The 19695-nt window shown below is 43.0% G+C and overlaps 1 protein-coding gene across 10 annotated transcripts in view; it reads right to left on the reverse strand.

The window, feature by feature from the left end:
• The window catches only part of FGFR2 (fibroblast growth factor receptor 2), a 74911-nt gene that overhangs the window by 44858 nt on the left and 10358 nt on the right, over window positions 1-19695 (reverse strand). For 6 of the 10 annotated variants that reach the window (XM_031597376.2, XM_090145586.1, XM_090145595.1 and 3 more), the window contains exons 3-5: window positions 11531-11797; window positions 10789-10863; window positions 3427-3596 (exon numbers count right to left, since the gene is read on the reverse strand). In XM_031597376.2, coding sequence (XP_031453236.1) covers window positions 3427-3596; window positions 10789-10863; window positions 11531-11797 — 512 coding nt within the window. The remainder of the gene's footprint in view (window positions 1-3426; window positions 3597-10788; window positions 10864-11530; window positions 11798-19695) is intronic. The other 4 variants (XM_090145592.1, XM_090145591.1, XM_090145594.1 and 1 more) reach the window with 2 other exon arrangements.

Consider the following 19695-nt stretch of genomic DNA (forward strand, 5'->3'; position numbering starts at 1 on the left):
AATCAGGTATTGATGCTTCTAGCAAATCACTGAGATGCTTTTTTGGACAATCTTCTCCATGACAACTTAAACCAATCCTTTCAGATAGTCTCTCCAAATAACCTAACTTTTAAACTAAATCACCAATGTGAAAATATACACAGCTATCTCTGAAAGATAACTTGGCAGTGAGCAAACCTAACTGGAATCAGAATGCAGTGGGTAAGGAGATTGTCATAGAAATACTTTGCCTTTTGCATATGCAATAATTGCAGACAATTGTTTAATTTTAGTAATAAAATAATCTCAGTAACTAGATACGTGATTAAATTTGCAGATTTTCATCTAGCAAAAAAACAAAAATAGTACAAATGGGTCAACATTAAATGAATTTCAAAGAAAAAAGGTCAGAAACCAAAAGACATTTCCCCACACAGTCTGCACAGTTCACTCAAACATGTATTGCTCAGGGAATGAGATGAAGTACAGAATATCCACAGAAAAGCCACAGGTTTCTGTAGTTCCTAAGGAGCCAGCATTCTTTCCTTTACTCCATATGTATGTGGCTGAATTTAAATGCGGAAAAGACCACCGTAGAGATGAAGCTTATCAAAAGACATATGTGAAAACACACACCTGTTAATACTTAAACAGCGTCCACTGATAGAAGTACATTTACTTTCCGGGTGGTGTATAGAAAAGCGAAGGCTGCTGTATTCTCACAAGGAGGGTTTAGAGCATTCACTCTAAAAACAACTCATAAAATACCTTAAAACACACGAGCAAGAATCGCTACTTGAGGAGGCATTAAAAAAAGGTGCTTAAAAATTCAATAACCAATCCTCCTTACTGCAGGTATGCTCTGAAAAACAGAATTTTGAATTTCACCACCCAGAATTAGTCACGATGGAGGAATTTCGCACTGGGAGCTATTCTTGGCCAGTGCATACACCCTTCTGCTAGCCTGCCTGAATGTAAATTGACTCAAGACATTCCCCAGTCGGAGGGACAAAGTGCTACAGGCTGCTATCTGATTGCGATACAGAGCACACAAAGCAGAGATATCGTGGCTCAAAGCAGCAGGGGAGAGGTGGCTGGAGGATTACTGGAGAACTTCACTTCTTCCTTCCCTTTCTTTGTTCTTAAAGCCCCTTCCAAAAGGAAGCATTAAGTCTGGTCATGACAGATATGGCCAAACTTGGTTCATGCTATTCTATTTGCTCGGAGTATTTTGTGTATGAAGATCTATGGCAGAAGCACTTTATATGTTGCAATGCCTAGGCTTAAGACAAGCTGGTGTACAAGTAATACTGTGAGCTGCTGTTAATGCTGGCTGCACGTGGGCCAGTACAGGAAGGCTGACTCTTCTCTGAGTTTTCCTTTGCAGAAAATGCAGCATAAAGCTGCTGAGAAGATACAATTCTCCTTATTCCCCAGTCATTTTGAACAAGCCTGCGGTGACCTCAGCCTCTCCAACAAATAAAGGACACAGCGTCCAGCAGCTCTGGAGACCCCATTCTTGAGGAGTCACCCATTGATAATGCTCCCACCTTAAAAGCACAGTTACTCAAAACACCAAAAGAATCTGGAATATACTTGGACTTGGTAAGCAGAATGACAATGATAAGTAAATGCTTCCAGATCATTTTAAAGCTGATGTATTTATGAGCAAGAAGAAAGCCTAAAACCCACAGCTGCATGCCCTCCTTTTTTCCTTTTATACTGGAGATGTAAGAAGTTTTTATGATTTAGAATTATAGGTACATACTTCACTTATCCAGCTGGCTTTAGAAATAGGCATCTGTAGTTTCTTTCCAAAGCACATAAGTACCTAGGAAATTGTACACATTTAATATACATGACCAAAAATTTAATTTGTGCTGCTTAATGTGTGTCTACTGTAGAGCAAGAATGAGCTCACCCAGGTCTCTCACCCAGGCCAACAGCAGCAGCAGGAATTCAGCCCTTTACAGACCACTCTCCCAAAGCAGACAGGTATCTGACAAGACACCAACTTTCCTTCGTGGTTTTCAAGTGTGATATCTGCATTTCCCCTTCATGAGATGCAGAGTGTACAAACAACACCTCAGTCTGTACTGAAGTGGTTACTATTATTTTCCAAGACAGGATTAAGGGGTTTTTTTTTTTAATTGATTTTTTTTTTTTTTTAAATAAGCACAGTGAGAAAGGTGAAAACCACTGAATTGTAGCCAATTCGTTAACACTCCATAGTATTATGAAAGGCAGAAGGTGCTGCCAGGTGTACACTCATAAGCAACAGCAATTTATGGTGTAAGCAAATAGATGGAAAAGTCTACTTGGATAATTAGCGTTCGCGCAGTGAGATTTACTGGGCTTCGCTCTCTGCTAAAACAAACGTTGGAAAAACTGACACTTTCTACAGTAAATCTAGTTAGAGAGGAAAGGAGGCTACAGCTTGTCCTCCTTTGCACTGGAAAACATTTTTTGTAATGAGCAGGATCTGAGTCAACAGCACACAAAGCAACATCCACGCTCACTCCATCCACGCGCTGCACAGCTCGGCACCTGGACCATGAAGCGATGGCTGCAGATTGCTCTGGGCTCCTCAGCAGTACATTGACGCTTACAGCCAACTTGACAAAGCGAGTCAAACTCAGAAACTTCTCACCTCGTACCTCATACCAGGGACAAAGTCAGAAAACCCATAACAGAGATTAGGGTGGCTCAGAAATCTGGCGTAGGACGGCACAGCGCATGCATGAACTCAACCTGGCATCCAAGCCTTGAGCTCCCATTTCCTGGGATAAGATGACCCCATTCTGACTTCTGACCTGACCTAGGCGGATACCTAGAGGTTAAAGGTCCATGCACTAAGCCAGAGAACAAGCTGGCCTTCCCAAACCGCTCTCATAATAAGTAACCACCAGCTTCGAATGAGACATCTGATCTGAACCTATTTAAAATTCAAACAAACCCTTCTAAGTAATTGTTGCTTTCCCTCAAATTCTGCTTCCTATTTCAGTTTCACAGACCATAAACTCTATAGAAAATAATAACTTTTGACTTCTGACCCTTCTGTTATTAAACTGCCTATAATCACCACTGCGGATGGTCATGGCTTTAACAATGCAGCTGAAAATGAATGAAGGAAAATCTTCAGATCTCACTTTATTTTGCAGAGTCAGTCTTTAGTTTTCCAAATAAGTCTTTATAAACAAACTTTAGTTGCACTAGTATTGAATGTTAGGAAAAAAAAATCAGAATCAAAGCTCAGTAACAGCCAAAGAAACCACCCTCCTTTCCTCAGAAGAAAACAATTATTATTTTTTTGCTTCTAAATTTGATCCAAGCCCATTTAAAGACTTTCTGCTGACTTCAGCAAGTTGTTGTTGTGGGTTTTTGGGTTGTTTTTTTTTCAGCATTGATCAAGATCAGAAATTGCAAAATAACTTAATGAGACCTTACCTTATAGCCGCCAATACGATGTTCTTGTTTAAACTCTTTCCCATTTTTCAGCCATCTCATGGTTGGTGTTGGGTTTCCCATGGCTGGGCAACGAAACTTGACAGTGTTTGCTGCTGGCACTGCGTGTAACCTTTTCTCCATTTTGTCTGTGTGTGTCCAATAAGGCGCCCCTGTTGCAAGGAGAAACATCCAGAAACGTCACTGCTTGGCACCCAACCTCCCTTTCCAGCGCCTTCCATGGATGGAAGCTGCATTTGTTTTAGTGGGGACAGTGTGTTCTAGGAAGGGTAGAGGACTGGAAATCATCTGCTGCAAGCGTTGATCAGAGTCTTGCAAACAGCTCAGTCTGCAGCCTTGAATACATGATTTATGAGAGAATTCCAGTAATTAACCACAGATATTCCTCGCTTTGTGGATGTTGAGTAAGACAGAGGGACCAAGCTTTCAGCAGATTCCACTGATCAGGATCCCCATTTGAGTTACTGCAAGTACTCAGCAAACCCCAGTTGTGAAGCTGGACAAAGGCAGAACCGTTCAAAGTCTCAGCCTTAATCTTCTCCCCATCTGAAGAGGGATAAGCACAACTATCTGCCTAAAGCTTGCTAACGCTCGCAGAGCAACACTGCAAAGCTGATTGTGCTATTGAGATGCCATTAAAATCGATCTGCAAATAGAATATATTGCAAAAAACTTAACCAAAGAGGAGAGAGGATCAGCAAAACCCAGCAAGAGTTTGTCGTTTAGTGCCCACCAGCACAGAGAAGCATGGAAAATGCCTCTTTTGTCTGAAACATCAATCCTCTGCCATGTACTAGAATGACAAACACAGCACAACAGAACATGTCTACCCATCTTCCTTTACCCAATACATTTTTCTCAAAACATATGCCACTTTGGCTACATTGCACAGTGCTTTCCTGACATCACTTTGATGATATCCCCATTACAACTGAAAAAAAAGTTAAGTATTCAAGATCTGCTTAACACTAGGAAACGTTAATTTATTTTACAATGGCATTTTCCCGAAGCAAATCAGATTACTGTGGAATTTTGAGGACTAGAGGGGTCCAGAAAAAGAACTCTATTTCTCTCAGCCCTGTTTCATTTCCTTCATTAGCAGCCTTACACTGCACTATAAATAAACTCTTCCGTTCCTCAAATATTTATAGCAGCTCTTACAATCAGTGTAAACTCAGAAATCCTGCTGCCCCCCCCTCCCTAAATAAAAATACAGCTGGATAGAAAATACAGGAATAAATTCTTTAACAACGTCTCTCTCTGTATAAAGAAAACATTCCAAAAGCAAGTCTTAAAATGATGCTAAGAACGATAAGTGAATTTTTTTTTTTTTTTGCCTGAAGTGGCAATTAGAGTTAAAACTAATGAAGTAGAAAAGCAAAGCAAATCTGTGCATGTAATCAAAACAGAAAATCAGGTAACTATTGGAAATTTAACTAGCACACTAAGAAATTGTTACACAGACTAAAGTGAATTAGAAATGCAAGGAAAATTACTGCTAATGTTATTTGCTAAAACCAGGATCACATTAAGCCAACAGAAGAGTTTAAACAAAGCCAACCAAAGGAATTACAAACTACACTCAAAGACCAAATTACATTAGGTCTGTATGCGGCAAGGGCAGAATTACAGGCTGGTGGTGATATGTTACAAGGATATTTTCCCTGGATACATCTCACAGGGCAACGTAAGGTGACCAATATCAGGTTATAATGTCCACATAGTCAACTGTAACAGGTCAGATCTTCAACAACCCTAACTGGTTGTATTGCCATCTCAGAGCCCAAAAAAAGACATGGAGCTGTTGGAAAGGGTCCAGAGGAGGCCATGAGGCTGACCAGAGGGCTGGAGCACCTCTCCTCAAAGGCTGAGGGAGCTAGGCTTGTTCAGCCTGGAGAAGGTGCAGCGTGACATCATTGTGGCTTTCCAGCACCTAAAGGGGCCTACAGGAAAAATGGGGAGGGACTCTTCAGCAGCATGTGTAGTGACAGCACATGGGGTAATGATTTAAACTAAAGGAGCGTAGATTGAGGGAAGCAGTGGATAGGGTTTTGGACAGCTTGGTGGGAGGTGTCCCTGTCCTGCAGGTGGTCTTTAAAGCCCCTCCAACCCAAACCATTAATTGATCCTATGCCCCAAATAGGCACCTGACTGAGAGCTGACTCAGAAGCTCTGCAGCAATCATTGCTCCTGCTCATCACATCCATCTCACACATTTGCATGTGGCCAAAGCACTGATGGCTCAGGAAGCACCAATGGGCAAGCAGGAGCTCTAAGCTCAGGTTCCACAACACCCCCCCCCGAGGCAGCAATGCTCTGCAGCCTGCACCCAGCTCAGTGGGAAGCTCTCCATGGGACACAACTGAGGATCAAGGCATGCAAGTAGTTCAGTATTCAAATGCCTCATGCAGCCAAGTTTCTCTATAAAAGTATTCCATACAAATATCAGCTTGTATAGCATTACAGTGCAGCTCATCCTATGGTTGTCTTGCATATTATTCCCTTGTTCCCCCATCCTTGAAAAGTCTCCTGTAAAGAAGTGCCCAGATAATTCTCACAGACAAGAAATACACGGCGAAGAAACAATTTACTCCACTGAAAAGGTGGGAGCAGAGAACAGGCTGGGAGAATGCTGGCAGGAATAAAGAAAAACAGCCACAGGGGGAAGGAAGGAGGGAAACTCCAGGCTAGGAGCAAGGGCTGTGTTTGAAAAGCTTTCCCTCACACAAGCCTCACATCAGCATAACCTCTAGAGCTCCTGAATTACAGGGGAACTCTGAGAAAAACATGCAGACATCACATGCTGAAACCACTGTCTGAGATCACGTAGGATACCCTGCCATTTTTCACTAGGTACCAGCACAGTGCATATTGGCAGCTCACCAGCACATTTAAGGAAAACAAGAAAGGCAGCAATATCCACAAATTGTACCACTCACACTCCTTTTGTGGCTTCTTACAGAGATGCGTGGTCTTTCTTTTCATAGAGAAACTTAACAAAACCTAAAAGCACATTTCTGCTTTTGCTTTGAGAGCCAAATCCATCTTAAAACGAAGAATAAACGTAGTGTACCAGCACATACCAGCACAGGCTGACCCCTTGCAGACTATCTCTGTGACATGCCACCCTCCTTATAGGATGAAGGACACATCTCTGGGAGAAGCTCCCACTAACAACCAGTGCCAGCCCCATAAGCAGCAGCATCGAGCAGCAGGGGAAGGAGTGGGAATTCCTGATCGCTTTTAGAGCTCTCATTAGCGAAGAAAATATCCTGCTGACCCTCACTGCACTCTGCTGCAAATACATTACATCTAATCAGGCAAATCTCCTGCATGTGAAATTGAAATTAGGCGGCCCAGGGGACCACTTCAGAATTTCTTGATTATTTTTTTTCTCTGAACACACCTAATACAAAGAAATAAAGGAGTAGACCGTTCCAAGCTCACCCGAGGAGCACCTTGAGCCACTCAGTGCACCTGGACTGACCACACCAAGTCACCCCGAGCTTTTCAGTGCAATTGTATTTGACCTTTAATTAAAAAACACTTCTAGGCAGCATCCAATTTTTGCTGCTCCCTTGAGCGGGTTTCCACTCTGCAGGATCTGATGAATTTGAACCTTGTTTTATCCTTTCCGAAACTCTTCAAGGCATGAAAAGCACAGCATGTGGATTACATTTAGATACTTTTTGTTCTTAGTGCCAATTTACCATTGCTTGGCCCAGAAGAATTTGTTTAAAGAATGATAAGGAGAAAAAAAAAAAAAAAGCTATAAACTTCCCATCACCGGATCAGAGTTGAAGGCAGAACAGAAGCATCCTCAGGGCTACTCTGTTACCCAGCAAACTACTGCTGGCAGGCTTTGGTGCAACCCCAATGTCAGTGCAGCCTTGTCAGGACTATAGGAATTCTTGAAGTTTGGATTCTCTCTCAAAATCCCAGTGATGGCAAGGCAACAAGCAGCAACAAAGAGTCACTACCAGTAAGAACTGACAGAGGACAGCCCTTAGCTTTGTGATAGGAAGTCTAGGCCTACGCCTCGAGATGGTCCTCCAGCACCAGGCTGAGGCACCTCACTAGGAGCAGAACTGAGCATCCAACACAGTCATTCTATGGACAGAGAGGACTGGTTTTGCAGTGGAACCAGCCCTGCACCTTCCCTGTGAGCGCTAATCACTTCAACAAAAGCTGGAAGTAATAAAAAGCTATTCAGGATGCAGTCTGGAACAAATCTACCGCATTGGTTTTTTTTTTTTTCAGACAGTTAAGATATCTGTCAGGCTAGGAGGACACCAAACGCAGTGTGAAATCTGCTATGCATGCTTTTTACTTAAAAATACACACAGGCCAAATGGCTGAATGAATGCACACGTGTGCAACACGAGTGCCCTGGTCTCCTGAGAGCAGGCTGCTGCTCAGGCTCCTGAGCACCCACACCTCAGTCCTCCAGGAGCAGTTGTGTTCTCAGGGCAGCCTTAGAGCACAGGCCGGATTTCCTCTTCAATCCCTTCGCCTGCATTTGAAAACCTTGGCCTCAGTAAATACATTTGTAACAGAGGCAAAGAAAAATCCTTAAAAAGCTTAAGAGAGTACTTGAACTAGTAAATAAAACAGTTCTGAAAGCTTTGCTTTGGGTTTAAATATGCAGGAATGAGGATGCCAAGGTTCAGCTTCCCGTGGAAGGCACTGCAGCCATTTCCTGCCTCATCACATTATAATTAACATGCCAAGACAGCTGGACTTTATCAGAATTGTTTCATCAAAAAGCAACAACCTTTGAAGACCATGGCCTTTTGTTTCCATCACTAAAGGCATAACCAGGCCAATTTCCATTGCTTATCCTTAATGATCACAGCTGTAATTTGCATGTAAATTATCAGTTAAATAGTTTTAGATCTGCAATGCTCAAACCCTGATTCAGGAAACACTTAAAGAGCTCCTCTCTTCGACTGGTGGGATCCCGACTTCCCCAGGCTCTGCCCAACTGCAGGAAGGTGGAAAGGAGTTGATCATTGCACGGCACTGCCTCCCCCATGGCACTCTCAGCATGGACTTAAACTACTCTTCAACTCCACATTCACTTTTCAATCAGTCTTGCAACTCCATTTCTTAAATTAGATGTGGCCTTTCGGGTGCAACACAAAATCTATAAGAGTAGCGTAAGAGTAATGGCCAAGAATGCTGATGGGAAAGCTCACAAGGTATCAGATAGGCAAGCTTCAGTGGTTTTCAAAAGGATCAAATTGAGTCCCACCCCTAACTTTCAGGCAGTTCCGATCATGCCAAATCACAACCATCTTTCAGCAAAGTTGTATTAAACCAACCGAGTTACTATGATGCAACTTTTCATTGAAAACAGACTGTTTGCAGGAATGCTGTGCCACAATCCTTTTTCAGGCTCCCACGCTTCCTGTGGAGTGCTCATACAGCAGAAGAAAGGCTGGTCTGCAACCTGCACCCACCTGCAGCTCACAAGGGAAGCCAGCAGTCTGTGGGCACCTTGTGAAAGGCACTCTTATGAGCACTTATCTGGGAAATGCTCTGCTTGGGTGCCATCTACCCAGCTGGTGGTGCCTCAGTTCCACTCTGCAGAAGTTTGCATGCTCCCCACCACCTGAGAAGCCTGAAGAGTCACGCTTCACAGGCAGCTTTCATTCTGAGTGGGGAAAGCGTGACTGACCCCTGTTAAAGCACTCAGCCCATCCCCAGAAAGCAGAAGCTGTCAGCTCCTGAATAAAGACGCATTCACAGTGGCTCAAAATGATGCTGGTACTACCACAGTATCAGCAGCGTTACAGGAGATACCACAGGGTAGCTATTCCCATTCAATGAAAGGCAAGGAATGGCTACCACATCACCCAGCTGCCTTGAAATCAAGTCCTTGCCTTTCTCTTTCTACACGTGCTTCCAAAATCCATTTGTTCCCAGTTCATCTCCAAAGCTCCTAAGCACAACTGCGTTCTGAAAATCTTGCAAGCCCTTTTCTGACAGGCACCAATAAAACCCTGAAGTGATAACAGATACAGGGATGTTTCCTAAAAGGAATTCCTCCCCACAAGCCCTTTTCAGGGGAATACTAACACTGCCCGGGCTTGGAGGTTTTGCCCATACAATTGCTTTTAAAAGCAATGTCTCCTATCCAAACTCACCAATTATCTCTACCACTGCATTCCTTTGTCTGAACAGCCTACATCTGCTTAACTCCAGCCACTTCCAGCTGCACCTGTGCATCAGGCTGGGGTAATGCACTAACAGATGGCAGGGGCCACGCCGGCAGCTAACTGCTTATATCACTTTAAATAGCATCTAATGTTTCACAGCTTCAGAACAGGGCAGTCGTACACAGTAGTAACTAACTAGGGTAGCTGAAATAAGGCACGTGCTCCTTCATCCCAACAAGTGCTTCAAGTATTTAGTATCACTGCCAATTGCTAACACGTCCACGGAGCAAACGCACTGCTGGCTACTGCTTCTGCAACCAGCTGACATCTCTGATGGAGGACTTCTGTGTTTGTTGTGTTATCGACTTTCTAAAGCACGAGCAGTAGCACACTACCAGCCATCCAATGGGATTTTGCAATGGTGCAGGGGAGCATAAGGAACCAATATGAATTTTACTTTCTTTTTTTTTTTTTTTTTTTCCTTAGTGGCTGTTCTATTTCGAGCCTATTAATAGCTTTCCAAATTCCCCAAAGGGATTGAACATCCAGCTAGGTTTAAGACTCTTTTAGCCTTATTTTCATCATGCGTAAGTAACACAAAATGTGGTTTTGGTGAGAGATTGCCTTATTTGTGACAAACCTCGAGGTCCTTTGCAGACAAAAAAATAAAAATGGCAACAACAAAACCATTGCATCCAAATCCATTCTTTCCATGAGATTTCTGCCCAGGTTAAGGACTGAGGGATTTGCCTCAGAAAAACCTAAATTTCATTTTTAAGGCTTCCAATCCATCACCTTTTAACAGTATGAGTTGGATCTTTGCTTCTTCTAGATTTCAGCTCAGGTACAGAGAAAGTTAAGATTCTCAATAATTAACCAGAACAGATAAAGACCAAATTTCAATTTAAGAAGACAGGAAACTTCAGAAATGCAAGCAGGAAGGGAGACAGAAAGTACAGACCAGGAAAGCATGTTTAAAAGAATATTAGTTTATTTTTTCTTTTTGCTCCAAATTACGAACCAGGAGAAACAGAAAATGGAAGAGGACAACAGATACCACTATTTGATAGCACATGCAGTTAACAGTCGAGGAGCTCTGAAGGCAGGAGTGCAAGAAACTGGATGCTATTTTCCATGTGAAGCTTATCTTGCCAGGCACCTCCGGCAGCGTGCTGTTACTTACTCATCTGGTTGCTGTCATTCACAAAGTCCTCAGACCCATCATTGTCATCTTCATCATCCCCAGAAGACAGAGCATCTGCACATTAAAAATAACCAAGACTTTAAAGGAGAGCATTTTATAGACAAATAAACCAATATGCTACATCTTATATTACGTACCAAGAAGAGAAGTTAAGTTAGTTGTGCAGAAGCTATAGAAAATGCACGAATGTGTGTTCTTACAAAATTCTAACAAAACTAGCTAATAAACCTTAAACACTACAGAAGCTTCCAAAGAGAGCTCGTTAACTCCAAAAATCTTTGGACTGAAAAAGCTTTGCTTCTCTTTGAGACATTCAGCTGACCAGAACTGAGTGCCTGGAGAGCAATTTGTCTCTAAACAAAGCCACGTAAAAGGATGTAGGACAGCCTTTTTTGTCTTTGGACTGGGGGGAAAAAAACCTCATATTCATTTTACTGGTTTTATCATCATCATAACAGCAACTCTGTACAATTTAAACCTGTCATGGAGGCATAAAGCAGAGGGCTATTCGGCAGCTATTAGTACAGACCCCACGAAGCAGAAGTTGTATACACAAACCAATGCCATTTTAGGACAAAGGGGAAAATACCCAAAATACCTCAACTGCAGAACTCAGCTAAACTTTCTGTGCCCAACTGGACTGTTTCAAGTTATATTATTATATATCTTTACATGACATTTTACAGCTTCTACATGCAAAACCTACGTTTAGCTCACTCACCTGTAACATTTACAATGAAGTACAGAGTATCACTGTCTAGGGTCCTAATAGCAGTGCAAGCATAGAGGCCCGAATCTCTGGGTGAAGCATCTTTAATTTGTAAGTACTCCCCAATAATCACTGTCCTATTGTCGGGCCCCAAAGGGACCCCATCCTTAGTCCAACTGATCATGACGGCGTCTTTCAATTGACAGCGCAACTCAAGTGGTTCTCCTGGAAGTGCTGAGTGTACATCTGGCTGAGAGATTTGGTATTTGGTTGGCGGCTCTGCGAAGGTTGAAGGAAAGGAGGGAAAAGAAGAAAGAAGGAAAGGAGAGAATTTCCAACACAAGTCAGTGAAGGCCCTTTTTATCCATAGAAATCACGTTCAATAAAAAGTTTCATCCAGATTAGCCCAGCAACCTGCCTTGTAAAACTGAATCACATGAAGATACGGATAAGCTGTGTTTTCAAAAAAAAAAAAACCACACAGAAAGCTCATTCCCCTTCGATAGGTCCCTTGTCATGTCCTTATCTCAGCTGCCACAGAGTCAGAATCCACCCCACAGCCACACCATGCCAACCCCAGCGAGATGAGAACTGAACCTAAGGGCACAAAGGGAGCTTGGAGAAGGCAGGAAGAGAAACAAAAACTTCAGTTTCATATCACAGCTTTTGTGTCTGTAATTCAACATTTATCTGTTCTTGTCTGATTTTAGATTTAAGGTTCTTTTTAATCCTGAAAAAAGCTGTTTTGGAGAAAAATAGCCAAGAAAAGCTAGTAAACATGAAGTTCTGTACACAGCCTATACGGTGCCCTTTAGTTTTCACCTTTTCTAAAGCTTCAACATTTGCTCTCTACACTGCCAACTCTGCTCCAAGCAACAGTAACTTTTTCTTTTTTATTTTTTCCTCTTCATTCCCTACTTTACAACCTCCCCGAGCAGAGCACAGCAGACACCTAGAAACACAAAACTTCTGAAGGCGTGTTTTTCCCAGCCATTCAGAGCAGAACTGCTCATCCATCAGTTCCCTCTTGTAACTCAACATTGAGCGCATCACACCAGTCTTTAAAAATAAAAACCAAAAAAAATCCTTGGAAAAATGATATCTGCCTGTAGTTACTACAGCTGCATCATCCCCATAGGGCAGTGGTATGGGGTGGAGGGACCTCTCCAAGCCACCCCTATGAAGCACCCAGACAGTGCCATGCATTAGGAACTGCTTTTGTCATTGGTTTCACCTGAGAGCCACAGCATCCCTCTCCCACCACCCCCTTCCCTCATCAAGACAAAAAAGTAAATATGGGAGAAAGACATGAACACATTTTCTGCTTGCTCCTGACGGTCACGTCTCCCAGCTGGCTGCTGCTCTCATCCTGACACATATCCTACACAGACACCAACTGTGCTCTCATGGGTGTGCAAATAAACACAACACACGCTGCTTTCTGTTTGTTGGGAGTCACCCCTTTTAATATTCCCTCAGTGTCCACCCTTGCTTCTAAGAATACCATGCCCTGAAAACCACATTCCTCCCATGTGCTCATTTCTCACATTGTGCCTTCAACAGAGAAGGCTGAAACAAGTGCCAGGTCCAAGCCAGCCATCAGGTGGGTGCTTGGTCATGTTGAAGCTCTGTCAGAACCCAAATGGGACACTTGGGCATTTCGATCTTTTGTTCTACTTGAAAGCAGTGAGCTCAGTTTCTCCTCCTGCTTATTTGAAACCACACAATTTCAGGGAGCTGAATGGTAGTTTGCCTGATGCAAAAAGAGACCAGATCCAGGGATGAGCCCCTGCAAAGCCAGCAAAGCTCCTCCCATCTCTTCTTGCCCCCTCTTCTCTCTCTTGCCCCCTAAGGCAAGCGTGTTTTTCAGGCAGCAGAAGTGGCACAGAACAGGACAGTCACAGCAGGGCAGTGGCTGGGAGAACCATTTCAGCAAAACCTGAGCGAGAGCGTTTACGGGCACTACAACATTTCTCAGATTTAGATTTTATAACTGGGTCTCCGCGTTTCCCAGAGTGCAAAATTCCATCTCAAAGCCTACAACAAGCTACGATACAGCTTCACATTTTACAAACTCATTCAGCCTTGCTGATGCAGCCAGGAATCCACGGATCTGCAGTGCAGGTGTTTTACTGAGCACTGCACTATGCTGCTCAAAATCTCATTTCCAGAAGAAGCATGGGCTGTTGCTGCACATATATCTGTAATAAATACATTTCAGTATACTGAAGAATATTTGTAATACAGAATCCAGTGTCAAAATAAACTTTAAAAAAAAAAAAAAAGCTGACACTGGCTTGCTAATTTACTTTGACGTTTACAAGACGTCCTTGTAAGCACTCCACCTGCAAAGTACGTTGCACTTACAGAGTTTGCACTGTGCTGAAAACGTACCGAGAGCCTTTTAAAAGGTCTTTGTTAAAGCCACCACGGGTGAAGACAGCTCAGCCCTCCCACAGGTGCCTGTGAGGCTGTGCTGAGCAGCACCAGGACATCTGCAGGATGCTCACACAGGTTGCAAGAAAAACCATTTTCTACTACTCATCCTTGATTTCTAAAATGACTATCCCCAATGTAATTCAACTCTTCCAACACAAATCCAAATTCAAATACAGTTTTAAAAGGAAAACTAGCAGCAAAACAAAAATAAATTTAAAAAAAATGAGTAGGTATTAAGGAGTTTAGTAAATGCTATCCTGCTGCACGTCTCTCTCATCAGAGTATCAGAGAAGATCCATCACCGAGCGTTGTCATGAAGTAAATGAAGTCATGTTTGGAAATAGTGAGCCCTTTCAGGTGAGCCTTTGTGTTGCCAAACTAGAATGTAGCAGCACTTAAGACTGTCACTTTTTATAATGTTTGCCTATAAACTTTTCCAGTGTGGGTTTGAAATGGTGCCCAAATGCAAACAGAGAACAGGTGGGATTCAGAGGCATTATTAGCCTGTCCAATAGCTTCACAATGAAAATTGACAGGTTCAAACTGTTAACAAATTCCCAGCAGTGCATAAACAGCCGTACCCTGCAAAGTCAACTCCCCCAGGACGCTGCACCCCTTCACAAGCCATTTGTACACTGCTCTAAGATTTAGGGACACATTTGCACACTGTATAACAATCACAGCAATGCCACCCCTGAGGATTACACGAGGATCATTTCCCCACTTGCACATCTTTGCAGAGTACCAGAGAAATGAGCCATGCTCAGAATTCACTCGCACCCATCCTCTGGTGTTTGGGGGCAGCGTCCTCTGCAGTTCTCCCAAACCAAAAGATCCTAAGCAAAAAGAACCAGGTACGTCTCAGGCAGGAGGAGGGAGGAGATGGCCCAGCAGAGCACAAGCTGCCAAGCAAGGCTTGATGACCTGGCATCACATCTGATGACTCGATAACACGTTTATGCTCCTCCTGCCTAAAACTGTATCCCTGAGCCATCCCCATAAACTGCTAGTCATCACCCGACACTTCATTTGGTGAGAACTGCACAGCCCAGGACTCCTCTCTTAGGGACTTCACCTGCAAATCCTATAATTGCGGCATCAGTTCCCACTGCAAAGGTGCTTCAACACACCCTTAAAAAACAAACAAACAAAAGGCATGTGTAACATTTCTGTTGACATTCTAAGGCACTGGAGGACAAGGCAAGGAACATTGCTTCTGCTATTGTTTACTCCCAGCTACATCCTTATTTGAAATAGTGCTGCAATCAACGTAAGCATATTGAAACTTTATAGGTGGAGCCATTGAACAGCACCCCATGGAAAACTAAGTCCCTGATAAATAAACACATGATGGGAACTTCTTGTCCACCTGCTCACACGTGGTCACAGCATGGTTCACGCCATCCAGCCATCAAATGGAGTAAATACTGTTTGTATGAAAGCCACGACCACAATGGAGGACTGAGAGCATTCTGAAAGCCCCATTAAATATTATTATGAGGTGCAGAATTATATTTCAAGTCACATTTCTATTCAAGACTGGTCACTGAAACGAGAGATTTATACTTCCTTAGATTTTAAATAATTATTAATTGTCTCCATTTATTAAAATGTTAACAAAGAGCTGCTTATCTTAAAGCTCAAGGCATTTAGTTACTTAGTTACAGAGCCAAATAATTAAACAATCAGCTAATAGCTAACCCCAGCAAAGATTCTCACACAACTCTCCATAACACAAAAGCCTCAGATCCCATCAAGCCACTTTCACTTCAAAAGGCTTTAGTAAATAACTAAACACTCACTACAGCATGCCCAGAAGGGTCAACAGACCTGACCTGTCACGAATCCAAGAGGTTCATTGCAAGATTGAATGTCCCCATGGGAGATGCCAGGCTGGCAAACACTCCTCCCACTGCTTCTCCTGCCCTGCTGTTTTTCTGAGAATTGCAGAAGATCCAAAACCACTCTGGGTGAGCTACATACACTGCACTATGCCTGAAGCAGAATAGCCACAGACCCCAGTGACTGAGACAAACACCAAAACTTCCTGCTCTCTGCAGGAGATGGGCTTTCATTAGCTCCAGAGCCTAAGTACCAACCAGGTTTGCACCTTTCTCATCTTCCTGGTACAACCCTATGGTACAAGGTGCCAGGCTAACGTTAAGTGCAGCTCCATGTCTTCTTCTCACAGGATGATGGATAGCAAACTCAAAGCAATGGCCACTGGTTCAAAAATGCAGAGTGGCTCCTGGCGGCTGTGACTGACTGCTGTTAGCCAACAGGGAACCAAAGTCACAAAGGCTAAGCACGTCTCCTTACACAAAGGGGGACAACACAGTGTTTGCAATTCATCCATCTGTTTCTCCGAAGTCACTGGATTCCCTGCTGTCCTATTTGTGCCGTGTTTATGCCAGCTAGCTGCCAGCTATGCCCAGCTCTGCCTTGGCCAGGAAGTCAGGAAGTCTCTGTGCTCTGATAAAATACTTTCCTTTCAAAGCTACTCATCTTCCTTTCATAACTTTAAAACATAAAAACATCTCTTGTCATTATGAACAGCGCTCCAAAGAGCACAAATCATTTTTTTCTCCCCTTCACTGCTTAAAAATACTAATTGTTCAAAACTGATAGAAATCATACAGGCCTTACAGAAACCTTCACCAAACGCACAACACCAACAAGCAGGGGATACACGTGACAGCTACAAACGTAAAAAAGTGGCAGAGCCTAAGTCTTCCCTCCTTGCTTTGAAACAAGCTCCTGGGATGTTCTATTTGAAAACACAGCAACTTCCAAAAACATCATGCAGCAGACTCCAAAATAAACTGAGGTGTTTCTCCTGGCATCTTCTTTAACCCTATTATCCCTGCTCTATAAGGATCGAGTCATCTGATGGCTGCATGGGAGATAAAATCAGGCAAAAGGTGGGTTGAGGTGAAGATGTCAAGTACAGAAAGAATCCTTTTGCTCTGGAAGTCAAGACTTGCAAAATGAAGCAAGCATTGCCACGTTATACATGCAGGGCACCCCAGCAAGTGTAGAGCTTCCAGCCACCGACCTGCTCTGAGCCCACAGCACCGTGCCAACATCCTACTGAGGGTTATATATACCAAGATCATTGAGAAAAATGAAATAAAAGAATTGGCTCCAATTGAAATACTTGCCAATGTCGTCACTGCTAAGGGAAAATATTACATGGCCCTAACTTGTTTTCTTAAACTTTGAAGACTTAGAAAAACAAATAATACTGGCGATCAGCAGAGTTCCATCACTTGCAGATTCCCGGGCCAAGAGCAAAGATGCACCAAAAAGTTATCAACAGATGAATACATCTATCTGCTACGCATCACGTTCTGTAGCATGCCAGCAGTTTCAGAACTGCAGCACCCCAGGGGAGATCGAACTCCAAGAGCCTGTGTCAGGCCTGATGAGCTGCAGGGCCAAACTGGACCTCAGCCCCATTCTCCTGTGGTGCCCACGGTTCTTGAGTTGTTACAGCCCAGCTGTAACGGCTGCAAAGCAGTCATGCTGATATTTCACACCCCATATCTGTGTTTAAAGCAAGCAGACTACTCCTCAGAAGCAGAAAAAAAAAAAAAACCTGTACGTGTCCAGGCTTTGTACAGAGATTAAGATTCCTACAACTCGTAGCCTGCTTGCTCCTACCTGTCTTTATGGCTGCGATCGTTGAGTTACGGCTGCACAACCACATAACACACATCAAAAATGCCAACTATCACATGCTCATGGGCTTGGCTGTGTGCTTCATGTTTCTGGAAGGCAAGCCAGGGAAGACATGGAGCATGCCAAGTTCAAAGTAAACAGCAGAGAGACCAGCGAGGCCACCTCCTGCTGCTGGGAACGGCCCTGTGATTTCTTCCTGTTTGTCCCAGTTCTTCACGGTCTGCTCCTTACAGGATGAAGACTTCTTTATACAATAGCCAGTGTAAGACATGGTTCCAGACGAGGGACAAAATAAGCAGTAAAACATCAGCATCAGTAGGTCTTCTGCACGAAGGCTTGGTAACAAGGGAGAGAGAAATCACCCCCAAGCTTGAATCGCCACACCAAAAACCCTAAAATGATTACACTGCCTTTAAATACGTCACTGATATGATGAGAAGCTACAGGTCAGCTTCAGGATTTGAACCTTTGGTTCCATGCATCAAATTCCAAAAATTTCACTTCAAGACAAAAACCCCATTAGATGCACAAAGAAACAGAGTTCTGGTCCCTAAGCTAACTGAGAGTACTGGGAACTACAATATGAACGTAGCATATCTGTAACATAATCTCAAAAATAATTAACTACTGAAGAGTCATTACAGAAGAATCTTCTCATGTAATCTATTATACAATACAAAGGGGAAGGAAACGTATCACTTTTTTCCAGAATCTCAAATGAAGAACAGAAAAAAAAAAAAGAAACATATATCATTAAGGTAACATTCAGGAAGAGGCTGGGATCATTTGCTCGGTGTTTTTACTTTCAGCAACAGCATAATATGAAATTTTCCTGACCATATTCTACATACAACCAAGTAGCAAAGCAATTTATCCAACTTCATTGTCCAGCCTAGTGCTAGAGTTCACTTGGGAAAGGCTCTGTTTATTACAGACAGCCTAAGCAAATGGTATGAGCATATATATATTTAGTTGAGTAGGGTTTTACTGTTTTCCATATTTTCTTGCATCCATTCCCATCTACAGCTTTTCTCCAAGTCCCTTATTTGCATTTCAAGAGCAGCATAAAAACAAAACAGAACACAGCATAAATCCAGACAATAAAAACACAACCCTACTTCTTCTCCAGGTTTGCCAAAGGCTGTGCTTGGGACTATTACTATTCAACATGTAAAAGTAGTAAATTACAACTGAGAAGTTAAAAATTGCACAATTTCACCTTGGAGCACTAGTTCTGGAGGCTGAGAACATCTATTCAGATTCCCTATAAGCAAGTCGGCAGTTGTTTCTTTTGTACACGGTCCCATTTTTACTTGACTATACAAATCCTCTTTAATTTCAGCAGCTCGTCTGGAAGTCTCATCTCGCTTATTCCCCGCTCTGCCTCTGAAATTCATCTTCCCCCATTTCCTAAGGTGGGATTTGGGAGGAAAAAAAAAAAGACTTTCAACTGATTGTAGTATTTAATCAGCAGGCAGTGGAGCTCTGCACAGTGAGGACCGCATACCTGCTAGCAAGGAGGAGCACAGAATTAAAGCCAGGCTGGAGGGCTGCCCTTCCAGGTGCCCCACAAAGGGTTATTCTGAACTTGCAGACGCCAGGGTCACTCGTTATTGTAGCAGCCACTCCTGGGCGCTGTGCCATACTAATGGAAGATGGTTCGAATGTTTCTGAATTGTTAGTAGAAGGGCTATTAGCGAGCAGCCACGCACCGCAGATTTATTACAATGCCTCCGTGCTAATCCCGCGCGGCTGAAATACCTGTGCTCCCCGGCTGAGTAAACAACATCAGCTGAATCTGGGTACTTCAACACCATAGGATCTAAGCACAGCTATTTTTTTTTGTGATTAAACAATGCCTAACACAACCAAGCTCAGGAACTCCTCAACATTTAAACTTTTTTTTTTTTTTTTTTTTTCTCCTTGAAATAATTATTAAAAACAGCCGGGTGGCCTAAAGCAGCCTTCACAATTATAAATGTTGCTTTTCTTGAAACAAATTAAACATTGCAACACAGACACTGAGCAGGGCGCTTTGCAAACTGGCAGAGCTGGTT

The sequence above is a fragment of the Phasianus colchicus genome, chromosome 8 (assembly GCF_987193195.1).
Source record: "Phasianus colchicus chromosome 8, bPhaCol1.hap1.1, whole genome shotgun sequence".
NCBI lineage: Eukaryota > Metazoa > Chordata > Aves > Galliformes > Phasianidae > Phasianus > Phasianus colchicus.